Source organism: Oculina patagonica, chromosome 12 (assembly GCF_052425735.1).
Source record: "Oculina patagonica isolate OP01 chromosome 12, crgOcupat, whole genome shotgun sequence".
NCBI lineage: Eukaryota > Metazoa > Cnidaria > Anthozoa > Scleractinia > Oculinidae > Oculina > Oculina patagonica.
In genome coordinates, this window is record NC_135769.1 from 25708227 (window position 1) to 25726659 (window position 18433).

The 18433-nt window shown below is 40.1% G+C and overlaps 2 protein-coding genes and 1 pseudogene across 3 annotated transcripts in view; all 3 read right to left on the reverse strand.

Moving 5' to 3' along the window:
- Positions 1-18433, reverse strand: part of LOC144633819 (ADP-ribosylation factor-binding protein GGA1-like) — a 105855-nt gene that overhangs the window by 78832 nt on the left and 8590 nt on the right. Inside the window, exons 9-17 of one of the 2 annotated variants that reach the window (XM_078492702.1) lie at positions 17839-17973; positions 15551-15635; positions 14737-14994; positions 14040-14095; positions 13049-13670; positions 12247-12311; positions 11536-11643; positions 10820-10930; positions 9639-9771 (exon numbers count right to left, since the gene is read on the reverse strand). In XM_078492702.1, coding sequence (XP_078348828.1) covers positions 9670-9771; positions 10820-10930; positions 11536-11643; positions 12247-12311; positions 13049-13670; positions 14040-14095; positions 14737-14994; positions 15551-15635; positions 17839-17973 — 1542 coding nt within the window. In that variant the 3' untranslated portion in view covers positions 9639-9669. Of the gene's footprint in view, positions 1-9475; positions 9772-10819; positions 10931-11535; positions 11644-12246; positions 12312-13048; positions 13671-14039; positions 14096-14736; positions 14995-15550; positions 15636-17838; positions 17974-18433 lie in introns of those variants that run through there. The other variant, XM_078492701.1, reaches the window with a different exon arrangement.
- LOC144633522 (BTB/POZ domain-containing protein 6-like) lies at positions 1628-2992 on the reverse strand. The gene has a single exon (XM_078492371.1). It carries the CDS (start codon positions 2990-2992, stop codon positions 1628-1630), a length of 1365 nt encoding a protein of 454 aa, XP_078348497.1.
- Positions 3959-6057, reverse strand: LOC144633067 (BTB/POZ domain-containing protein 6-like; annotated as a pseudogene).

An 18433-nucleotide genomic window follows, 5' to 3' on the forward strand; every position in this document is an offset into this window, starting at 1 on the left:
AACTCTCCTCCTGCGATGCACTTTTTGAAGCTTTTGGTAGTGGCTTCGCTTCTTGTTTTGGCGCGGTTTCTGTTGGAAGACCGCCTTCGGCGCCTTTGGGAATTTCCTCTTCTCCGTCACTCATTTCTGGTCACTTCGAATCCCAGACCGCTGCCACCAATGTAATAAACGTCACACAGGAAGATATAGACAGTTCCTGAAGTCGTTTTCACTGTTTTAATCGCGTAGTCGAGTAACAAACAACAACATACACCGAAGTCAAATCGTTCTCTCTACCACGTGCTTTTTAGTCCGATCCTTACACTATGTATCATGCACAAAGTGTCCCATTACAATAACATAGATTAACATCAGATTATCATAGATCAATCTCGAGCCCAGTGTCTCCCGGCTCCGCGGTCCATCAGCGGTTGGTCAGCAGTAGGGTCGCCGGTACACTCCATCCCATACCGCTGACCGACTAGATGGACTCTGGGCTCGAGATTGAACATAGATAGGAGACAAATTTTATTTTGTTTGTGTTTTTGTACAGTTGCATTATAAGGGGACTCTGGTAACAGTGAAAAGTGTTAAGTCATAAGCCAGGCTTAGTGACAATTTTTAATGTGGCAAATATTTTTGATTGTGTTGATGCCGTAGCACAACAATATAACTATTTGTCGCCACTTCAAAGTTAAGTGCGCCAGCTATGACCTTGGACATCAGAGATACCTACAGAGATACGCGCGCACAGGATCCAATAGCAGATTGGGAGATTGGGGACCACATATGCTGTCGCAATATTGTCACATGTTATGAGATGGTCGGTCTACACGAGCAATTTTTTGTGTTACAAATTTTATTTGTCACATAAAGGCCAACACGACAGCTTTTCAGCAAATATATTTGTTAAATAAAAATTGCTCCTGTTAACTGGCCTTTATGCTTTTACTGCTTTTGTTGTTGTTGTTTTACCAATTTTATGCATTTGATTCAACATGTTATTCAGCCTGTGATAGTGAAAAATTTCAAATTGAAAAAAGGGAATGGAATAAGGCCCCAAGTGACTCCTGATCTAATATAATATTCTCCTTTTGATTTACAATCATACAAAAGGCAAATTGGAAGGAGAATCTAACAATCTATCATAAGTCATTTGGTGCTTTATAACAGGAGAAGCCACGAGCCAAGCGGCCCACACTGCCGGAGCTTATCCCGGTTTCCGAAGTAGGAATATTACTACTCCCCCCTGAATGGGATGCTAGTCCATTGCAGGGTTCCCCCCCTCCAGCATTATGGCGCCGGTACCCATTTATACACCTCGGTATATATGGGATTGCCCCCCCCCCCCCCTCTCATGGTCAACAATAAAAAATTGTTTATTTCTTTGGACTGGTACAGGCACTATCCCTTCAAAAACTAGCTCGGAACAGAATAAAAATACGAACTTGAAAATAGTTTTAGAGACACTAGTGTCAAGACTGCGCTGGAGTCAAGTAAAGTTTATTGAAAAACAGACGCATTCAAAGAATATGCTTTTTACGTCATGCGCACGACGAATTTCTTCGGCTTCTGCAGTCAATGACCTAATAAGAGGCTGTTCCAACACCTTGCAAGAACGTTCCACAACACCAATTCATATCTTTATTCATAGCGTAAAGATGAAGGCTGGAAACTGTCCTCTAGAGACACCAGTAACAAGACTCCACGGACTCTTGAAATTAAACGAAACACCAGCGCATTCAACGGATGATTTTCCTTCTAATCCGTACCATGAATGCGGACCGCTTATCTTTGACACTATCTCATAGACTTTACCGTTTTCTAACCAAATGGGGTGATCAAACATTACGTCGAAACCATAGTATGCCTCGTTCTCTTCTTTATCTGAATTGTATGATCCTGATGCTTCTGTAAATCCTGGACCTGTAAAACGAGAAAATGAGTCATCGGGTTCCTTAACTTTTATCGAAACTTCGTATTTGCCTTCTTCACTGCCAAAGTGCTGAACTCCGTGTAAGACGACATCCTTGTCGACAGTGAAGCGAATTTCGTTGGTGGATCCATGGTAATACCAGCCACCTTCTTCCACCGAAACTAATTTTCTAAATCTACGACAGCGCTGGAAAGGACCGATCCTTGGAACTTGTGAGAATGATAAAGGTGATGTTGACACGCCAGCATAGTGTTTGACTATGTCCGCAATTTCTCTGAATGTGAGAATATTGCAATCAATAACAACAGAAGCAAACTCACTGAGTGTCATAAGCGGGTAGCGTATCGCGTTCACGATTTCGTCTCCAAGGACTCGCCTCTTTGCATGCTCATCACTTGGTGTTAAATCTCGTCTTCTGCATTCCTTTGTGGCCCAGCGATCAACTGCTTGGAACAAAAGCACTTCTTTCATATTCAAACCATCTCTCTTCACGATCGATTCAACCAAAGGTCGCTCGAGGTCGCGAAATTCCGACGATTCTATGGCTTCCTTCGTTTGCGTCTCGATCACTTTCCAGCAACGATTTTCTAGTTCTTTATCCTCGAATTTCTGAGCATACGGTAGGATGCAGAGAACGTTATATGCTTTCAAGTTATCTCGCAGAAATTCAGTGCATTTATCATCGAGTGAAGGCACCATGTATTTCTTTGCCAAATACGACAGTTGCATGACATTACTGCCGTTCAGGCGGACTTCATCACTGTACAAGTAACGCAACATCTCCAAAAGACTCGAGCGGTCACAGTCGGACAGTTCAATAGAGTCCGTAGTCTCTGCCATTTGACCATAAAACATAGCAAAGAAAACAGGACTGCTGATTGCAAGCACAAACTTGTGAGCTGGAATCTCGCTCTTATAATCGCTGCCAATATTCCGTATTGGAACAACTAACTTCACGTCGCTCAGTAGCTCTTTGTTGAAAAGAAATCCTGTTCTTTCTCTAATGGTTGGACATGCTGTCTGCCAATTCTCACCTGCAGCCGACAAATTTGCTAATCGTTCTCTTAATTTCTTCATGTTAGTAGCGAAGATTAGCTCTTCCGAGCTGACTTGAACGAGCTATTCGATTGTGGAGGTTCAGTCGCCGCTTATTTCCTGAGTTTCCGCTGCTCATCGAGAACGTAAGCTCACCTCTATTTCCGCCCCATTAATCAATTATTTATTCCTACGAACCCCCCCCCCCCCCCCCATGGCCCACTACCGTACAAGAGAGGTGCACGTTGGTTGATGGACCACGTCCCCACGCCCCCTGAGCAAATTCTTGGCCTTTGGTTATTACAGGGCACCTTGAAAATCATAAGACTGCGAGCAATCTCTTTCTTTTCTACAGCGTGTGGCGCGAAAATGCGAATGCAAGCGAGTAGCGAGCAGCAAAGCCACCCCCCCCCCCTCCCCCTTAGTTTTCCCCTCATTTGCATAATTTCAACTCTTCCGGTCGCGCGTTGCACATTATTAACCAGCCTGATTATTAACCGACGGGCAGCCGATAAAAACATTGCCTTATGTAGATAACCTGAAGGTTGATCTAGCGAACGAGTGCATTTTGATCGGCCAGGGCGAGCGACGGAAACCACCGGTTCTTAATGCTTAACCGAGGTATTACTGCAATGTGAGAGCCAATCGTATTTCCAGCGACATTCAGTTTGACTTACGTTACGAAAGCTAAGCAGATAAAGGAAATTTTAAGGTTATTTCCTTTCACGACCTTAAAACCTGGATCTTATAGTCTTACGGAATGAATCCATGTAGAACTACCTTTACGATAACAGAAGATTGTGCTTTTCAGGTTAAATTAAAACTGCTTGTGGTCTAAATTACACCAGGGGCTCCCGGATTAAACATAATACACTCGAAATACAACTGCGTTGTAATCTTCTAACAGAGTAGACGTCTAAATTAAACTAACAAGCTGTAGGAGCCCGCCTCTTGCATCTTCAGTGTCACGGTCGGCAGTTGGTTACGTAAATGAAATAACACACTTATCGTAAAGAGTAGTAGGGCATGGAGTTGCCGGTGTTATAGTTAAAGTCTGGTCTTTGATAAAAGTGATATGTGACGATGGTTACTATCATGTATAAAACTTTTAGATTTGACGTCATTGTGCTCAAGTAACAAGATCCTTTTACGAGAGCGTTATGTCAGAGTAACGATCACTATTCATAGTGATCATTCTTGGTATTCATCACAACCTTCCGTTTAATTTACCAGCAATTTATTTTTGTTATATGTATGCTATTGTTACTAACACCTTTTGTCAAAAACTTATATATCGACTTAATCATGAACACTTTTTTTAAGAGAAAACAAATTAGAGTACTCCGTTTAACTGAAAGTCGGAGGTCACTATGCATGTCTTTTGACACTTGAAACTGGAATTTTGTGTTCAGACTGCCGGATATGGGCAAGTACCAGGTTCTAAAACTAGCTAGAAACAAGCAGTTCTTTGGTACAAATGGAATAGATACATCTAAAAGTGACTAGTACTGGGAAGTTCATTTCTATCCTAAAAGAACCAATTGAGACTTCATTGAGAATTGATAAGCGACACTAGTCGACAAGAGCAATGTATGTCCAAGATAATTTGGTGACAAATGTTTTCTTGTTTATTTGCTTACTTTGAAAACTTACACGAGGTTCCATTATAGGTAACAACCAAAGAGTGCCCCCACCCCCGCGTTCTTAGCCTATTTTTGGGTTGATGTTCTAAATATCCGCTATTTCTTTTTCTGTGTAAAGGTTAATTCTTTGTTCTTGAGCTAAAAAATGCTGCAGCAATAAATATCATTAAGGCGACGTTCAATCATTTCCTTTAACGATTTTAAACATGGTTCAATATTTATTCTTGCGTGTTTAAGCAGAACATCCTGTTTTCTTAGAAATGTTTTCTTTGAATAATCTGACAATAGTTAGGATTGAAATAACAAAAAAAAAAGAAAACGATTTCAGGTTTCTTGGTTAACTGAGGACTGACAGGTGAACAACGTGTTGATTGAAGGTTACGTCGTGTATGACCCCACCAAACTGTCGGAGGAATAATAGTTCCGAATCTTCGTCGCTGGCTTTGTGATTCTTTAGTAGTTCCTTTTCTTGGGGTTTGTAAAAACGGTAGAGGAGTCGTTGGTACACTACTGAAGTGTTTCATTATGTTAATAATTTCGTTCGTCGTTAGAATGTTGCTGTCCGGAACAGCTGACATAAATTCCTTTTGTGACATCACTGGAAACCGTATCGCTTTCACAATTCCTTCTCCAAGTACACGTCGTTTGGCGTCGCTATTTAGATGTTAAACCCTGCTTTTCGCTTTCTCTTGTGGCCCAGCGATCAACAGCTTTGAATAACTCGCATTCTCTTATGTTGAGCGATTCTCTCTTTACAATAGACTCAACTAAACACTTGTCAAGATCAACGAACTCGTCTGACTTTATTATCTCTTCGGTGTTTTTATCGATCAGTTCCCAGCAGCGCTCTACGAGTTCTTTCTCTTCAAACTTCTGAGCGTGTGGAAGAACGCAAAACACATTAGTTGCGTCCAAACTGTTCTGCAAATATTCTGTGCATTTATCGGCGAGAGAAGGCACCATGTATTTGTTTGCCAAATATAGCACCTGCAGAACGTTCGTTCCACTTAACTTCGCCTCGTCGCTGTACAGATAGCGAAAGAATTCCAACAGACTCTCGTAGTCACAGTCTGGCAGTTCTATCAGGTTTGAAGTCTCTGCCATGTTTCCATAAAACATGGCTAGAAATACCGGACTGCTGACTGAAAGCACGAACTTGTGAGCTGGGATCGCCTTTCTGCTTTCGTTGCAGTCGCCATGCGATGATCGCACAACAAACTTCACATCACTCAAAAGTTCATTGTTAAACATGAACGTACATCTCTCCTTGATGGTTGGTCTTGGAATTTGCCAATCTTCCTTTGCCTCTGGTGAACACATTATATCGTTCTTAGTAGCCATGAGTGGTTGGGCTGTCCTCAGCAACAAGCTGAAACGTGCAGCAACAACTGCTGAAACTTGTAATTGAAACCCGGCCGGTGTGTGACAATGTGGAAAATTCGAAACTATTGAACTAGAACCCAACTTTCACGGCCGACTGGGTATGACGTTAGATGCTGTTAATGGCTGCTCAGTGGTGTGTAAATAAACCATAACTGGTTGTCTCTATCGTACTTGAAAAGGTCCGGATTTTTATTTCATAGCAGAAGTAATGTTAGGGTCAATTTATAAAAGTTACACGAGTAGTCTTTAACTAAACGAAGTTCTCCAGATTTAGTGTTGACTTCAGCGGTTGTAATTACAAATGCTGTATAGCTTATGTATGTTTATATTAGGGTAGACGCACACATCATTTATTCTTTGCATAATTATTCACTAAGATAAAACCCCGGTAAACTGTTAGTGGAAAAAGGCTACGTATGACGTCAAACCAAGTCGCTGCCTGCGGGTACGACTGCATGACGTCTTACATGACATCGCAAGGCTTCAAAACCTCGAAAAGTAAAGATTTAGATTAGTCAGATTGTGAAAAGCAGGCAATAATTTTATATAGACGCTCAGTTGGTTACGAATAGATGCAATTTAGTATATTACGTTCTTTTCTAGACTAAAGATGCAGGGCTAAGGGCACCCAGCTTAATTGATATGAAATTTTTTTGGCTAGGATGCTCAAGGGATTGTTACCTAACTTATATGCCAAGAGCAACCAGTTAATTAAATACTTTTTGGCTGGGTGCTCAAGGGATTTTTCCCGAACTAATATGACACTTCGCCTTGATGGTGACGAGTCGGTGCATAGGAATTTTTCCTGTTTGTTTCGGTTTTTTGACAGTCTCAGACAGGAACATGTTCCTGTTTTAACCATTTGTCTGCTCTTGTCAGGAAGACCTTTTCTCACGAATCGAGCTTTAAAACTGGGCGTGAAATAGCCCCCTTTCTTTTATTAGACTAAGTAAGAATGGGGAATGTGTTTCCCTATTATTAGGAAGCCTGTTTGGAATAATTTAGCCTATCCTTTTTTAGTCCTTCCCTGTTTGAATAAACTAGTTTGTCAGCATATTGCACTTTGTAGCACTTATAACTTGTTCCTAGTGGCGCCACAGGAATTTCCTTTTTGGTTGTTTCTTTGGATTGCTGAGACGGAAAGTTGTCCCTGTTCCAACCCTTCTTTAGCCCATTTCAGGAAGACCAATTACACTAATATGCTGGGCCTGCAATAGCCATCTTACATCAAGTCTTAATGAAGTACTGAAGAAATAAAGTGAAACCTTCCCTGTTTTGGAAACACGCTTGCCATATTTAGTGCTACTCTTTGTTAAATAAAGGTCATATATTTTCAGCACACCTAGAAAGCCAGTTCCTTGTCGTCAGAAGCAGTCACCCACGTCCCACTGTCCCAGCCGTCATGCAAAATTACATGTATATTTACTGCGGTGCTGAAAGGGAAGTGTTGCGGCCATTTCTTTTTGTTGTTCGGTTTGTCTCTTTTCCTAATAGGTTAATGCTTTTCCCACCTTATTGCATGCGTTTGTTTCAGTTTCGTATCCTGTATATTTCCTGTTAAGTTTTTTCTGTTCATTTGCGTAGTGTATCGTGGACCATCGTTTAAATTTGTGTAGTTTTTTTGGTTCCCTGAACCCCGTTCTTCCAGCATTTGGTAAGCCGTCTTTGCATGTTTATCGTTTGTTCTTGTATTCGTTTATCTCAGTCTTTCGTTTACTTCGGTTGGTTGCAGTGTTGTAATTCATTTTATTTTTCTTATCCTAGGAATTTACTCAGTTTTTTCGTATTAAAGTAAAAATTACTTGCTGGGCAAGTTAAATGAATTTGTGAGGAATGCATAACGGAGGCCGGGACCCTTTGCCTCTTCACGGAAGTCCGCTTTAGGTGTTTCAATGCTGGCATCGTCAGTTAAATTTAAAACAGTCTTCAAAATTGACTCTTCTCCGTCTTTCACCCTTTTTATTTCGATGATAAATCGTTAACAGAGAGGCGCACCGAGAAGAAGCATGGGATGGGGGAAGTTTCGATCACTCCTTTCTTTACCCCTTGATCTGAATATAATTGACCAAATATGAGTACCTACCCAGTTGTGTTCGAGTAGCTACGTTATTTAAACTTGCCAGCTTGCATTAACTTTTGACGTTTTAATATTAAATTAAGAAAGTCCAAGACGTCTAGTTGGAGCCGCCCCCGACGATGTCAGTCTTAGAGTGAGTTGACTGTAAAAGCTTTAGACACTACAGCCGTTTGAGCTTTCCTAGGGAAGAACGCTCTACTCAGAAAAAACGCAGTCCTCAGTTATCAATACTTTTAATATTAATAATAACCACTATTGATAAATTCATATAGTTTACTTGAATCGTAAGACGATTGTCATAATATTTATTTTAAAATGGTATTCTCGTATTGGAAAGGAAGCAAGCCATCGTTTTCTATTTAAGCTTGTATTCTTTTGTATTAGTATAATAGGCTATGTCACGAGCTATTTGCAGAATGAAAGTCAGTTCGAGTTTTAAGCAAATAGTAAGAAATGCAACATGACAGGCTAAAATTAATTTCGTTCTAGCCTGGTAAATTCCACTAGACAGTTTGAAAATGATGAGAAATACACTGCTTGTATGGCAATTCTTTGCGTAAGTAAATTACATTTCCGAACCACCGTATTATAAGGCACTCTCCAACTTGGTAGGGTTACCAGTGCTTAGGTAATTTTAGTTAGCCGACATACATGTAGTTTAGCTTTTAAATGACATAAATACAACATTCCCTACCAGGTTTTGAACGAGTGATTCTGTTGAACAACTCCTATTGCTTTCGTTTTACACTGCACGGTACAGCCCTATTTCCAAGGGAGACATTTTCAATACAGTCAACCTCGTAAAGCGGACACGCTCGGGGCGTCGTAGTGTCGAATAGGAGAGTCCGTAATAGGGGAGTCTCCAGCCAAACCTTATTCGCCGGGGATCTGGATGTCCGCAAAGCGAGCGTCCGCAAGGGGGTGCCGCAAGGGAGAGTTGACTGTATTGGGCCAAAATATTGCGGGAGAGGCCTATCGATCTATCAAGTCTCGTTAAATCTGTGTTGCGCTGTTGACTATAATTTTAAACTGCTGTAAATCACCGACACCAAGGCAACAAATATGCAAAATGACGTCAACAGTCGCGTTCCTTTAGCCCGGGCCAAACGAGGATGAGAGTTGACTCTCATGAGAGTTTTCGTCAACTCTCATCGACTATCACCAATTCGGGCCAAACGAGAACGAGAGTACTTCAAACTCTCATCGACTCTCGTGAAAAAATTGAGCACGTTCAAAGTCGATCAAAACGCATGAGAGTCGATGAGAGTGCTTGAGAGTTCTATGCCAAACGAGAGCGAGGGTTTGAAGTCTCATCAACTCCCGACCTCCAATCCCCTCCTCAACGACAAGGGAGGAAAAGGAGACAGAGCCCAGAGTCGTTATTATAATTGGCAGCAGCAATACCCGCTTGACCATTGATGGAATTTTTAACTTTCAGCTTGTTTAACTCTAGTTTGAAAAACTCTGAATAACCAATGCTGCAAATATTGTACCTAAACGAATTTGATCACGTTAACTTAAACACTTTGTGTAAATCTAAGATTGTTAATAACGACTTGGCGTCATTAAATATAAACGTCATTTAACGCAAGCAGAAGCTTGGAGATTATTCTTGTTTATCCTTGCAGAGCACTGGGAAAACTGTCCACTTCGCCAGTTTCTGTCGTGGAGGAACCATCAACTTGGTAGCTTATTTTGTATTTTAATCTGATCTTTTCCTGCAAAAGGAAAAAGAAAGTAAACAAGTGTTATGGATTCCGAAACTTGTAATGTAGACCTTTTGCTTGCAACTAACGATAACACAAGATACTGCTATGAAAACGGACCTGGCAAAACGAGAGTTTGTATACTACGAGCCCTCTTTCTCCGTAGTTATCGAGTAAAAACTAAAAGAAAGTGCCGGAGAGGAAAAAAACATTCCGTGTAAACTGAGTTGTTGACGGGCGAGACAGTCCGCGCGCCTCGCCGCCAGGTTTCACGCTGCCATTTTCCGCTTCAAGATCGATAAACTGAGGAAACTGAGGGGAAAAAAGAGACTGCTCGTAGTCTTTCTAAAATCAGTGGTGTCTCTTGTGAAGTCTTCTGTTTTGCAGCCCTTACGCGAGTCGTCTAGCAACGACCCAAATAGTGTTTTTTTACGACTGCAAGGGAAATGAGTATCCATTTGTTTTGGATACTAATGGTAACTGAACTACAAATATAGAAAGAAGATTACAACAGACTAAGCGATGAGTAATCTCCTAGACAAGTAACTGGTTTGACTAAAACATCTTAGTCAAACTATATTTGCATTTTCCTAGAGAGTGCAGGATAGTTTCCCCTAGTATGACAAAATGATGATCTACGTAATGGCATGTGTAGGCATTTTACACTGAATTAAAACGTGTATGAGAAATTAACAAATAGAAACTTCAGGGCCGGGTTGTTCGAAAGACGATTAACGCTAACCCAGGATTAAAAGATGATCAAGATTTTAATTGCTCTTGTTTTAAAGGGTTTCCCAAAGCTAATATTTTGTTAAGTTTGAGATTGGTCCATGTCAAAACTGTGGGACAGAAAATATTAACAGAAAACCTCAACGAAGTTATATAAAATTGAAATCAAATTTCACGCTAATCCTGGATTAGCTTAATCATGCTTTGAACAACCGGGCCCAGCTGAAGTATAGCAACGAATATTTGTATTAATAAAATCACTTGATCCTGCCTGTTATGCCTGGCAAACTGAATTAAGTAAAACTGAAGCAAAGGCTGCAAGCACTCGTACCTTAGCTGGATTGGCAATCAGCATGACTTGTGTAATGGCGGAGGGAGGGAGGATTGGATTATACGGCGGCAACTCACTACCAGACGGAGGTTGAAGTTTTACTCTCATTGTCTGCAAAACAAAATAATTCCTCTCACTGTTCTGGTACCAGACAAACAATAGGGCCTTTGCAGCTAGTGGCCACGTTGTCTATCAAAATACATTTAATATTCGCTAGAACTTAGGTCAAAATAAGCAAGAAATGAAAACTTTTGGTTTTAAACTGAACATTAATTTTTGAATAGCTCATTACAACGTGCCTTCTTTGAGCACAAGGCTCAAATTATCACTTCTTACCTATAATTTTCACTGGTACACAACGCAGTGTAACTTTCTCAAATGTGCTGAAAATTCATGAGATAATAGGCTAAACGACATCCCAATTTTAAGTAACAAGTGAACTCGTGAAGTGAACAAGTGAACTCGTCAGGAGTACTCTTGAAGAACTCTTTTCAGATGTAGAGAGATTTCAAACTCCAAGGACTTGAAGATACTTCGATAGAAATTCAGACTGCATCTTCCTCGAGTTGTAACTCTGTGTTCGTAAAATACTGGTTCGTTGTTGTTGTTTTATTTTCTTTTATTTTTTTTCTTTCAAGTGTTGCTATTGTTGTTTATAAACATTACGTTTTGTTACAAAAACATAATTTTGACCGCATTACAGATAATTCCCTTACCTTTGGTACTGCAGCTTGAAAGACAAAGTTTTTAACTGCAGAAGACAGTGAACTCATGGTGGAGATCACAACAACCGACAAGTCATCTCTAGACAGCTCTGCACTTGTCTGAAAAGTGGTAGCAGAAACACAAATAAAAGAGCAGTCTACTTTTAAGTACCTACGGCTACCGTCATACACAGGGTTCGTGCTCTTTTGAGCATTTGAAATTCCATGACCTTTTCCATAACTTTTCAATGTTTTCCATCACCTAAATTTGACCATTTTTCTTGGAAATGTTCAAAAATTATCTTGTTTGGGGTATGTTTTTACCCTTTTTTCGCAAAAAATAACCTGCCTAATCTATTTTGTACAATCAATACAATTTTCCATGACTTTCCATAACCCAAACTTTAATTCCATGACTTTCCAGGCCTGGAAGATGGAATTCCAAAATTCCATGACTTTCCAGGTTTTCCATGACCTGTACGAACCCTGATGCATGTTTTATAATCAATCCAACAGCTACGTAACTCAATTTGTGTGTAAATCACTTGCAGCCCATTGTCTTTCAAATGGGTTACAGCATGCGGAGGTTTACTCTTTCTTGGTGTTACAAAATAAAACTGCATGTATTGCTATAATAGGTTAAAAATTTTAAGGAAGGCATCAGGATAACATAATTATACGTTAATCCAGTAATCAGAACTAACCGAAAAAGAAGGCACTTACCTTAGCAAAGTGAAAAGTTATCTTGATGCTGTTTTTATCGAGAACTGTTAGTGGTGGATGACTTCCTAAAGAACAAAGCAAGAGTGACAGTTGAGATCTCTTGTTTATTATTTACATGAAGCAACAGTAACAGCAATACTGATGAGAAACAGGAACTCTTGTTAAAGGCTAAGCTATTACTCATGGACACAAATTTTAGTAGTCATCAAGTGCTCAGCTGTTGTATGACTAGCTTAGGCACAAAGAAGCGTGCAGTTTACAAGCAAATCTAAAACAAAAATGATTTTTCCCTGTTGCCAACCTACAAGTAGCTACAGTACGTTGCTTTAGTTGTGAATCGTACATGTGAGTTTACGATTAATTTAATACATTCTATGTTCTGGTCGCATATCTTTTGTTTCCATTGGCAAGTTCCACATTTCGGTCATAGGAAACGGTACCACATGTTTTAGGCAGACATACATGTAAACAAACAAATACCATGAAGCTACACTAAATAATAATATATAATAATAATAATAATAATAATAAAAAGTATTTTTATAGCGCCAAAATCCACTAATTGCCCATGTTGAAATAATTACAGTTAAAAGCACTGGTGCAAGAGGAGAGTTTGTGCCATATTGCGTCATTCTGTTTTGTTTTGTTTGTTTTGTTTGTTTTTTTGCTCAAAAACTTAAATTTTTGTTTGTAACTTTCGATTCAATTGAAAATTTGTCCTTTATTTTCCGCTGGTTTGTACTTCGAATTTCCTAGCGGCGAAGAACTGTATATAACAAACGGACTTGAAGCAACTACTAACCTGGTGTAATAGTATCTAAAGGCACAAAAACGTTATCCAGAGATAGAGGTGCGGCTGGCTTGGGAGGTGATGCTACAGGAGGAAAACTTGCAGGTGAAGGGGAACCAGCAGGGAGTGTTGCCGGGGTCGGCTCCAATCCTAATGATAACAAGCTGTCAGTTGTGGACGCCGATGCCTGCTGTTGTTCTGGTGCAGCTTTCTCTTGTAGTGGAGTGACAGTTTGTTTTTGCTTCTGCTGCTGTTTCTGGGTCTGCAGTACTTCCTGACCTAGCAAGTCAAGCGCATTAGGTGCTCTTGCCTCCTCTCCTGCCCTCCTATTCCCTGCTGCTGGTAGATTCCCGCGAGGAAATGACCCAGTAGTTGGCATGCCAAGGCTGCTTGTACCCATACTCACTGGACCTGGTCTGGGCGCCATTGACATTGCACCAGGACTCATGGCTTGGAAGGGCATGCGTTGCATTTGTCCCACCCCCATGTACACAGGGGGCATCATGCCTGCTACCTGTTGCTGACCCATTGGTCTGACCACACCCACTGTAGAGGATGTATTGGGTGGAAGCATGCCAAAGTTCTGGACTGGTCCAGCCCACGGCCCTACAAGCCCAGGCTGCTGGGCGACTTGCTGTTAAAAAAAAATTACAAACAGAATTCTAAAAAAAATCTCTAAAACAAAAATGACATTCAAATAAGGTCTTTGTGATGCCAAGAGTGGCAAATTGTACATTGCAATAGTGTCACTGACAGATTAAAATCTCTTTTATAACCCACCCATTAATTTTTGTGCATGCTTATTGGACAAAATGCATCACACAGTACAAAATCAGATGACAGGTATCAGACAATAATAATACTCTGTCAAATTTGACATCTGTCAGCTGATTTTATAGACAAGTTCAAAATGAACGAACAAAGTTCTTTTTAAAGTGACGCACATAATTATTTTCAATTGGCACTTGATAACGTTAAAATTACATGAATGTGCAAATGTTACCTGCAATGGTATCTGGGAATTACTGGTTGCAGGAGGTGCTTCAATGTCATGAAGACCTACAAAAGGGAGACATGGAAATGAAATACTATACATGTACATGCACATGTAGCCATCAGGTTGCACTCATCACATAATACATGTGTGTGCACTTGACTAAAAGCAATCAAGCTGTTATTGACAGGGTTCATACTCTTTTGAGCTTTTGAAATTTCATGACTTTCCATGACCTTTTTCATAACTTTTCAAAGTTTTCCATGACCTCAATTTCACCATTAATTTTTTTCTTGGAAATTTTCAAACATTATCTTGATTTCAGGTACGTTTTTACCCTTTTCTTCATAAAAAAAGCCTGGCCAATATAGTTTGTACAATCAATACTATTTTCCATGACTTTTTATGACCCACACTTACAAATGTAAATTTCATGACTTTCCAGGCCTGGAAAATTTCTAAAGTGCCATGACTTGAATCCAGGTTTTCCATGACCAGTATATGAACCCTCCATTGACCATTCTACACTACATGACTTGTAACTGTTCTAAGCCTGCCTTAAGAGGTAGTCTGGCACATGCCACATCAGGCTTAGCCTCCTTCACAGATGAAATGCATGGCAAGCCCCCACAAATGTCTGCAATGGAGGATACATCAGGCGTAGTGTACGCACACAAAGTGAATGGGTGTTTAAAAACAGACCTACCCAGAGCTTTGAGTTCATTTTCCAAAACACTTGAGATTGGTGCTTCTGTTGATTCACCCTGATGACCAGCAGAGGCTCCTAGATCAATAAGAGTGGAAGCACCGGCTACAGCACCAGCCTCTGGAGCTGTTGTCTGGGTTGCTGGAGGCGAGGCTGGACCAGTTGTAGCAGTTGTTGTTGACAGGGGGGCCAGTCCAAAAATCCGCCTGTAATACTCTAAGACTCTTGATAAGTCATCATTCACCCTGAGAATATCAGCTGCAAAAGTTAAGTTGATACTTGCATTAGCTAATATGTAGTTTGTAGCCTGCATAGCAGTTGTCAAAGGGGGTGGGGGGGGGGAGGGAAAGGGAGAGGGAAAAGGGAAGAGGGGACATGGGAGAAGGAGATGGGATGCCCTCCCCATCCCCATTTTAGGTCTGTCACGCAGGCTAAGTTTGTTTTTGAGGTGTTTCTGATATCCTCAAAAACTAACTTGTCATTGGCTTAACCCAGAAGTTACTTAAAAACCAAAAAAGGTAAAAAAGTTTGCACATGCTTGAATAATTAAAAAAAATACTATATACATTTAAGAACGTTTGGAAACATCCTTACATCGTTCTTTTTTAAGCCAGCTTCAACTTTTTAACCCTTTTCAATTTTTAACCATGCCTGGCTTCAAACCAACTTTTTTATTTATTTTTTATATTCTAGTAGTTCGTATACAGTAGCGAGAGAGGGTAGTTCTGAAAAAGACTGATGTTGGTGACTGATCAATGTTTTTGGCAACCTAAAAGGAAGTTGGTTTATGAGACAGAATAACCTTTTATCTTACCAAGTCCTTCATCGCCATCTTCTGTGGCTGAGCTGGCCAGTCTAAACAACTGAGGTCTCATCCTGTCACAGGCATCATAAAGTTCCTGTTTGTGACAAAGAATTTATCACAAACAACTCTCAAACAACAGTTTTCCACATAAAGTACAAAACTTTGGTCTATGCCTCAGTCAGTCAAACCTATCATATCAGTAACTCTTGAAAAACAGTTTAGCATCTACTCATGGGGGAGTTACTTACAATATCATCCTTGGGGGCTACCATCCTATTGGTCGGTAGCAGGAATTGAGACCTCAGGGCTAGACCGAAAGGCCGTCCAATAGATGGCCAAATCTGATTGGCTGTTGAAAACTTGTTGATTTCATCCAAAATCCCCAGTGCCCATGCACAATCAAATAATTCCTGGTTCTGGGTTTTGAATCGCCCAGAACAAGATTGTGCTGCTTATGGGAAGTAGGAACCCTCCCAAGCATGCACACAATTACAAGTGTGGGCAGGCAGACACAAGTGGATGAAAAACCACCATTATGACCACATTTTGGTGTCTACTCATGGCATGTGTGGGGTGAAGGGAACAGTGCATGCATACACATGTGTACATGCACTCAAGGGTGACCAGACAGCTGCATGGATAAACAGAATGATGTTGGTTGGTTTGCTGCATGTACCACGGTAAGTAACTACTCTGAGAGTCACACTACATGGACCTAAGCACTCTAGCTGCTCTATGAACATGACAGTTTGTATGTGTAAGTCTTGGTAATGGAATTTGTTTGCCTCAAATCTCAAAGTTAATGCATTTTTCAAAAAGGATAAAAGTGATGGCATACACCTTATTCATAAATGGCGGAACGCGCAGAAGAGTTTGGGTCGAGTACATGAAAGCGAGGTTAGTGAGGCATCGGCTTCGAACCAAAACAAAGAAAAGTATGGCAAATTGAAGTAGTATTTGATAATTCTTGAAATATCTTGTCGGTTAGAAAGCGATTCTTGGGTTTTGATGACTGCCATTGGAATCTCTGGTTTGTCAACTGCAGATATGGCCGCATGGTTTCGAATTCAACACAAATCATGGAAAAAATTTCGTCGTAAACCGCATCGATCCTCTCAGTCTCTTTACTGCCTGCTCGTGTACAATTGTAATCCAGACTACTTTCAAGTTTCCTTTTTATGGAAGACCCTAGAAGCTTTCAGGAAGGCAGAGGAAAGAAACACGACATAAAAGAGACTATGGAGCTTGTTAAAAAATTAACACGTCTCTCGATATGGTAAGCAAAAATAGCGATTTTATAAAGACACAAGGTTTCCTGAGTATTTTGCCTTTGAACACATTACTTACTTAGTAATTACTTATCCTCATTGGGCCCATGAGGACTCTTGAGGCCGGACACAACGGTTGATCATTCTTTATAGACATTACTTGTAACAAATCTTTAAATTTAAGAATAAGTAAAGCCAAGGAAAGTAAAAATAGGGCATAAAGAGCGAGCTTTCAAATTTTAAACTTTTCAAATTGAAATAAATTCTACAGCGGTAAGATTCTTGCAATTTTAAATATTCCGATACATTTGCTGAATTCAGAATTTAAGCACTTCTTTGATGCCAAATCGTCTTGCTGATTTTTTGTCCATATATACTGATCCATTTGTGACTCTTAAATTGTGTATACATTAGAATGCCCGGGTTCGAATGCCGAGTTTAGTGGGTGAAAGTTTTGTAAAACAATAGACTGAACTGAAATATTTTTAACCCGTTGCTTAGTCGCTAGTCGCACAATGTTGGATTTTTTTTTACTTTCCATATCCAGAGACGTGCAAAATCGCTATAGTCTCTATAATATCTATATTTGCAAGCTTTCAAAGTCTTCCATTAAAACGATACAAAAGTAATACGGATAACAACTGTACACAAGGTAGTAAAGAGATTAAGAAGATCGATGCGGTTTTGTGACAAAATTTTTCCATGATTTGTGTTGACTTCGCATCCATACGACCATTTATGCAGTTGTCAAACCAGAGATTCCAATGGCAGTCATCAAAACCCAAGAATCGCTTTCTAACCGACGAGATATTTCAAGAATTATCAAATACTACTTCAATTCGCCATACTTTTCTTTGTTTTGGTTCGAAGCCGATGCCTCACTAGCCTCGCTTTCATGTACTCGACCCAAACTCTTCGGCACGTTCCGCCATTTATGAATAAGGTGTATAAACAACAAGACACCACGTAATACATTAATTTTCTGTTATCGTTATAATGAATGATGTTTGCTATTTTCATATCACTTACCTTCATCAGTTCCTTATCCTGAGGAGGAGAGCTAGGGCTGTAGTGGTTCAGCATCTCTGTTAGCAGCTTGATGTTGTTACAGCAAGTATCTATTTCTGTGTTTCTTTTTACTAGTCTCTCCATCTTCATTTCATCCTAGTATAACATCAATCAAACCAAACAGTGACAAAGATCAGTGAATCTATAGTCAACACACATACTATTTTTGATTATGTAGTTTACATGGGGAGCTTGAAGCAACTGAAAACAGCACATAACAGAATTTACGTGTACATGTATGCTCTCTGTGGTGAAAGAGTGTTCTGTAATCACATAATCTAATCTCAAGAGTATATTATATAAATAAAAGTTATACATGTTCACGAACTGAAACTGCTCCACACTCAAAACACATAGTGCTTACAAGTTGAGCACTTCACTAGGATGCCTTTCAAGAAAAAGTGAGTACCCTTGGAGTATGCCTGCTCCTCATTACCACATTGGAAAACATTTTCCAGATACCATTCAAAGGACACAAGGGTTGCTCTTCTGGTTAACAGCTTGGGACATGAATACTTCTTACGTACACAATCTGGATTGTACTTAGACTACTATT

What these genes read in the sequence shown, in the direction of transcription:
- LOC144633522 (XM_078492371.1), bottom strand. Translation starts at nt 2,992, where the DNA reads ATGAAGAAATTAAGAGAACGATTAGCAAATTTGTCGGCTGCAGGTGAG.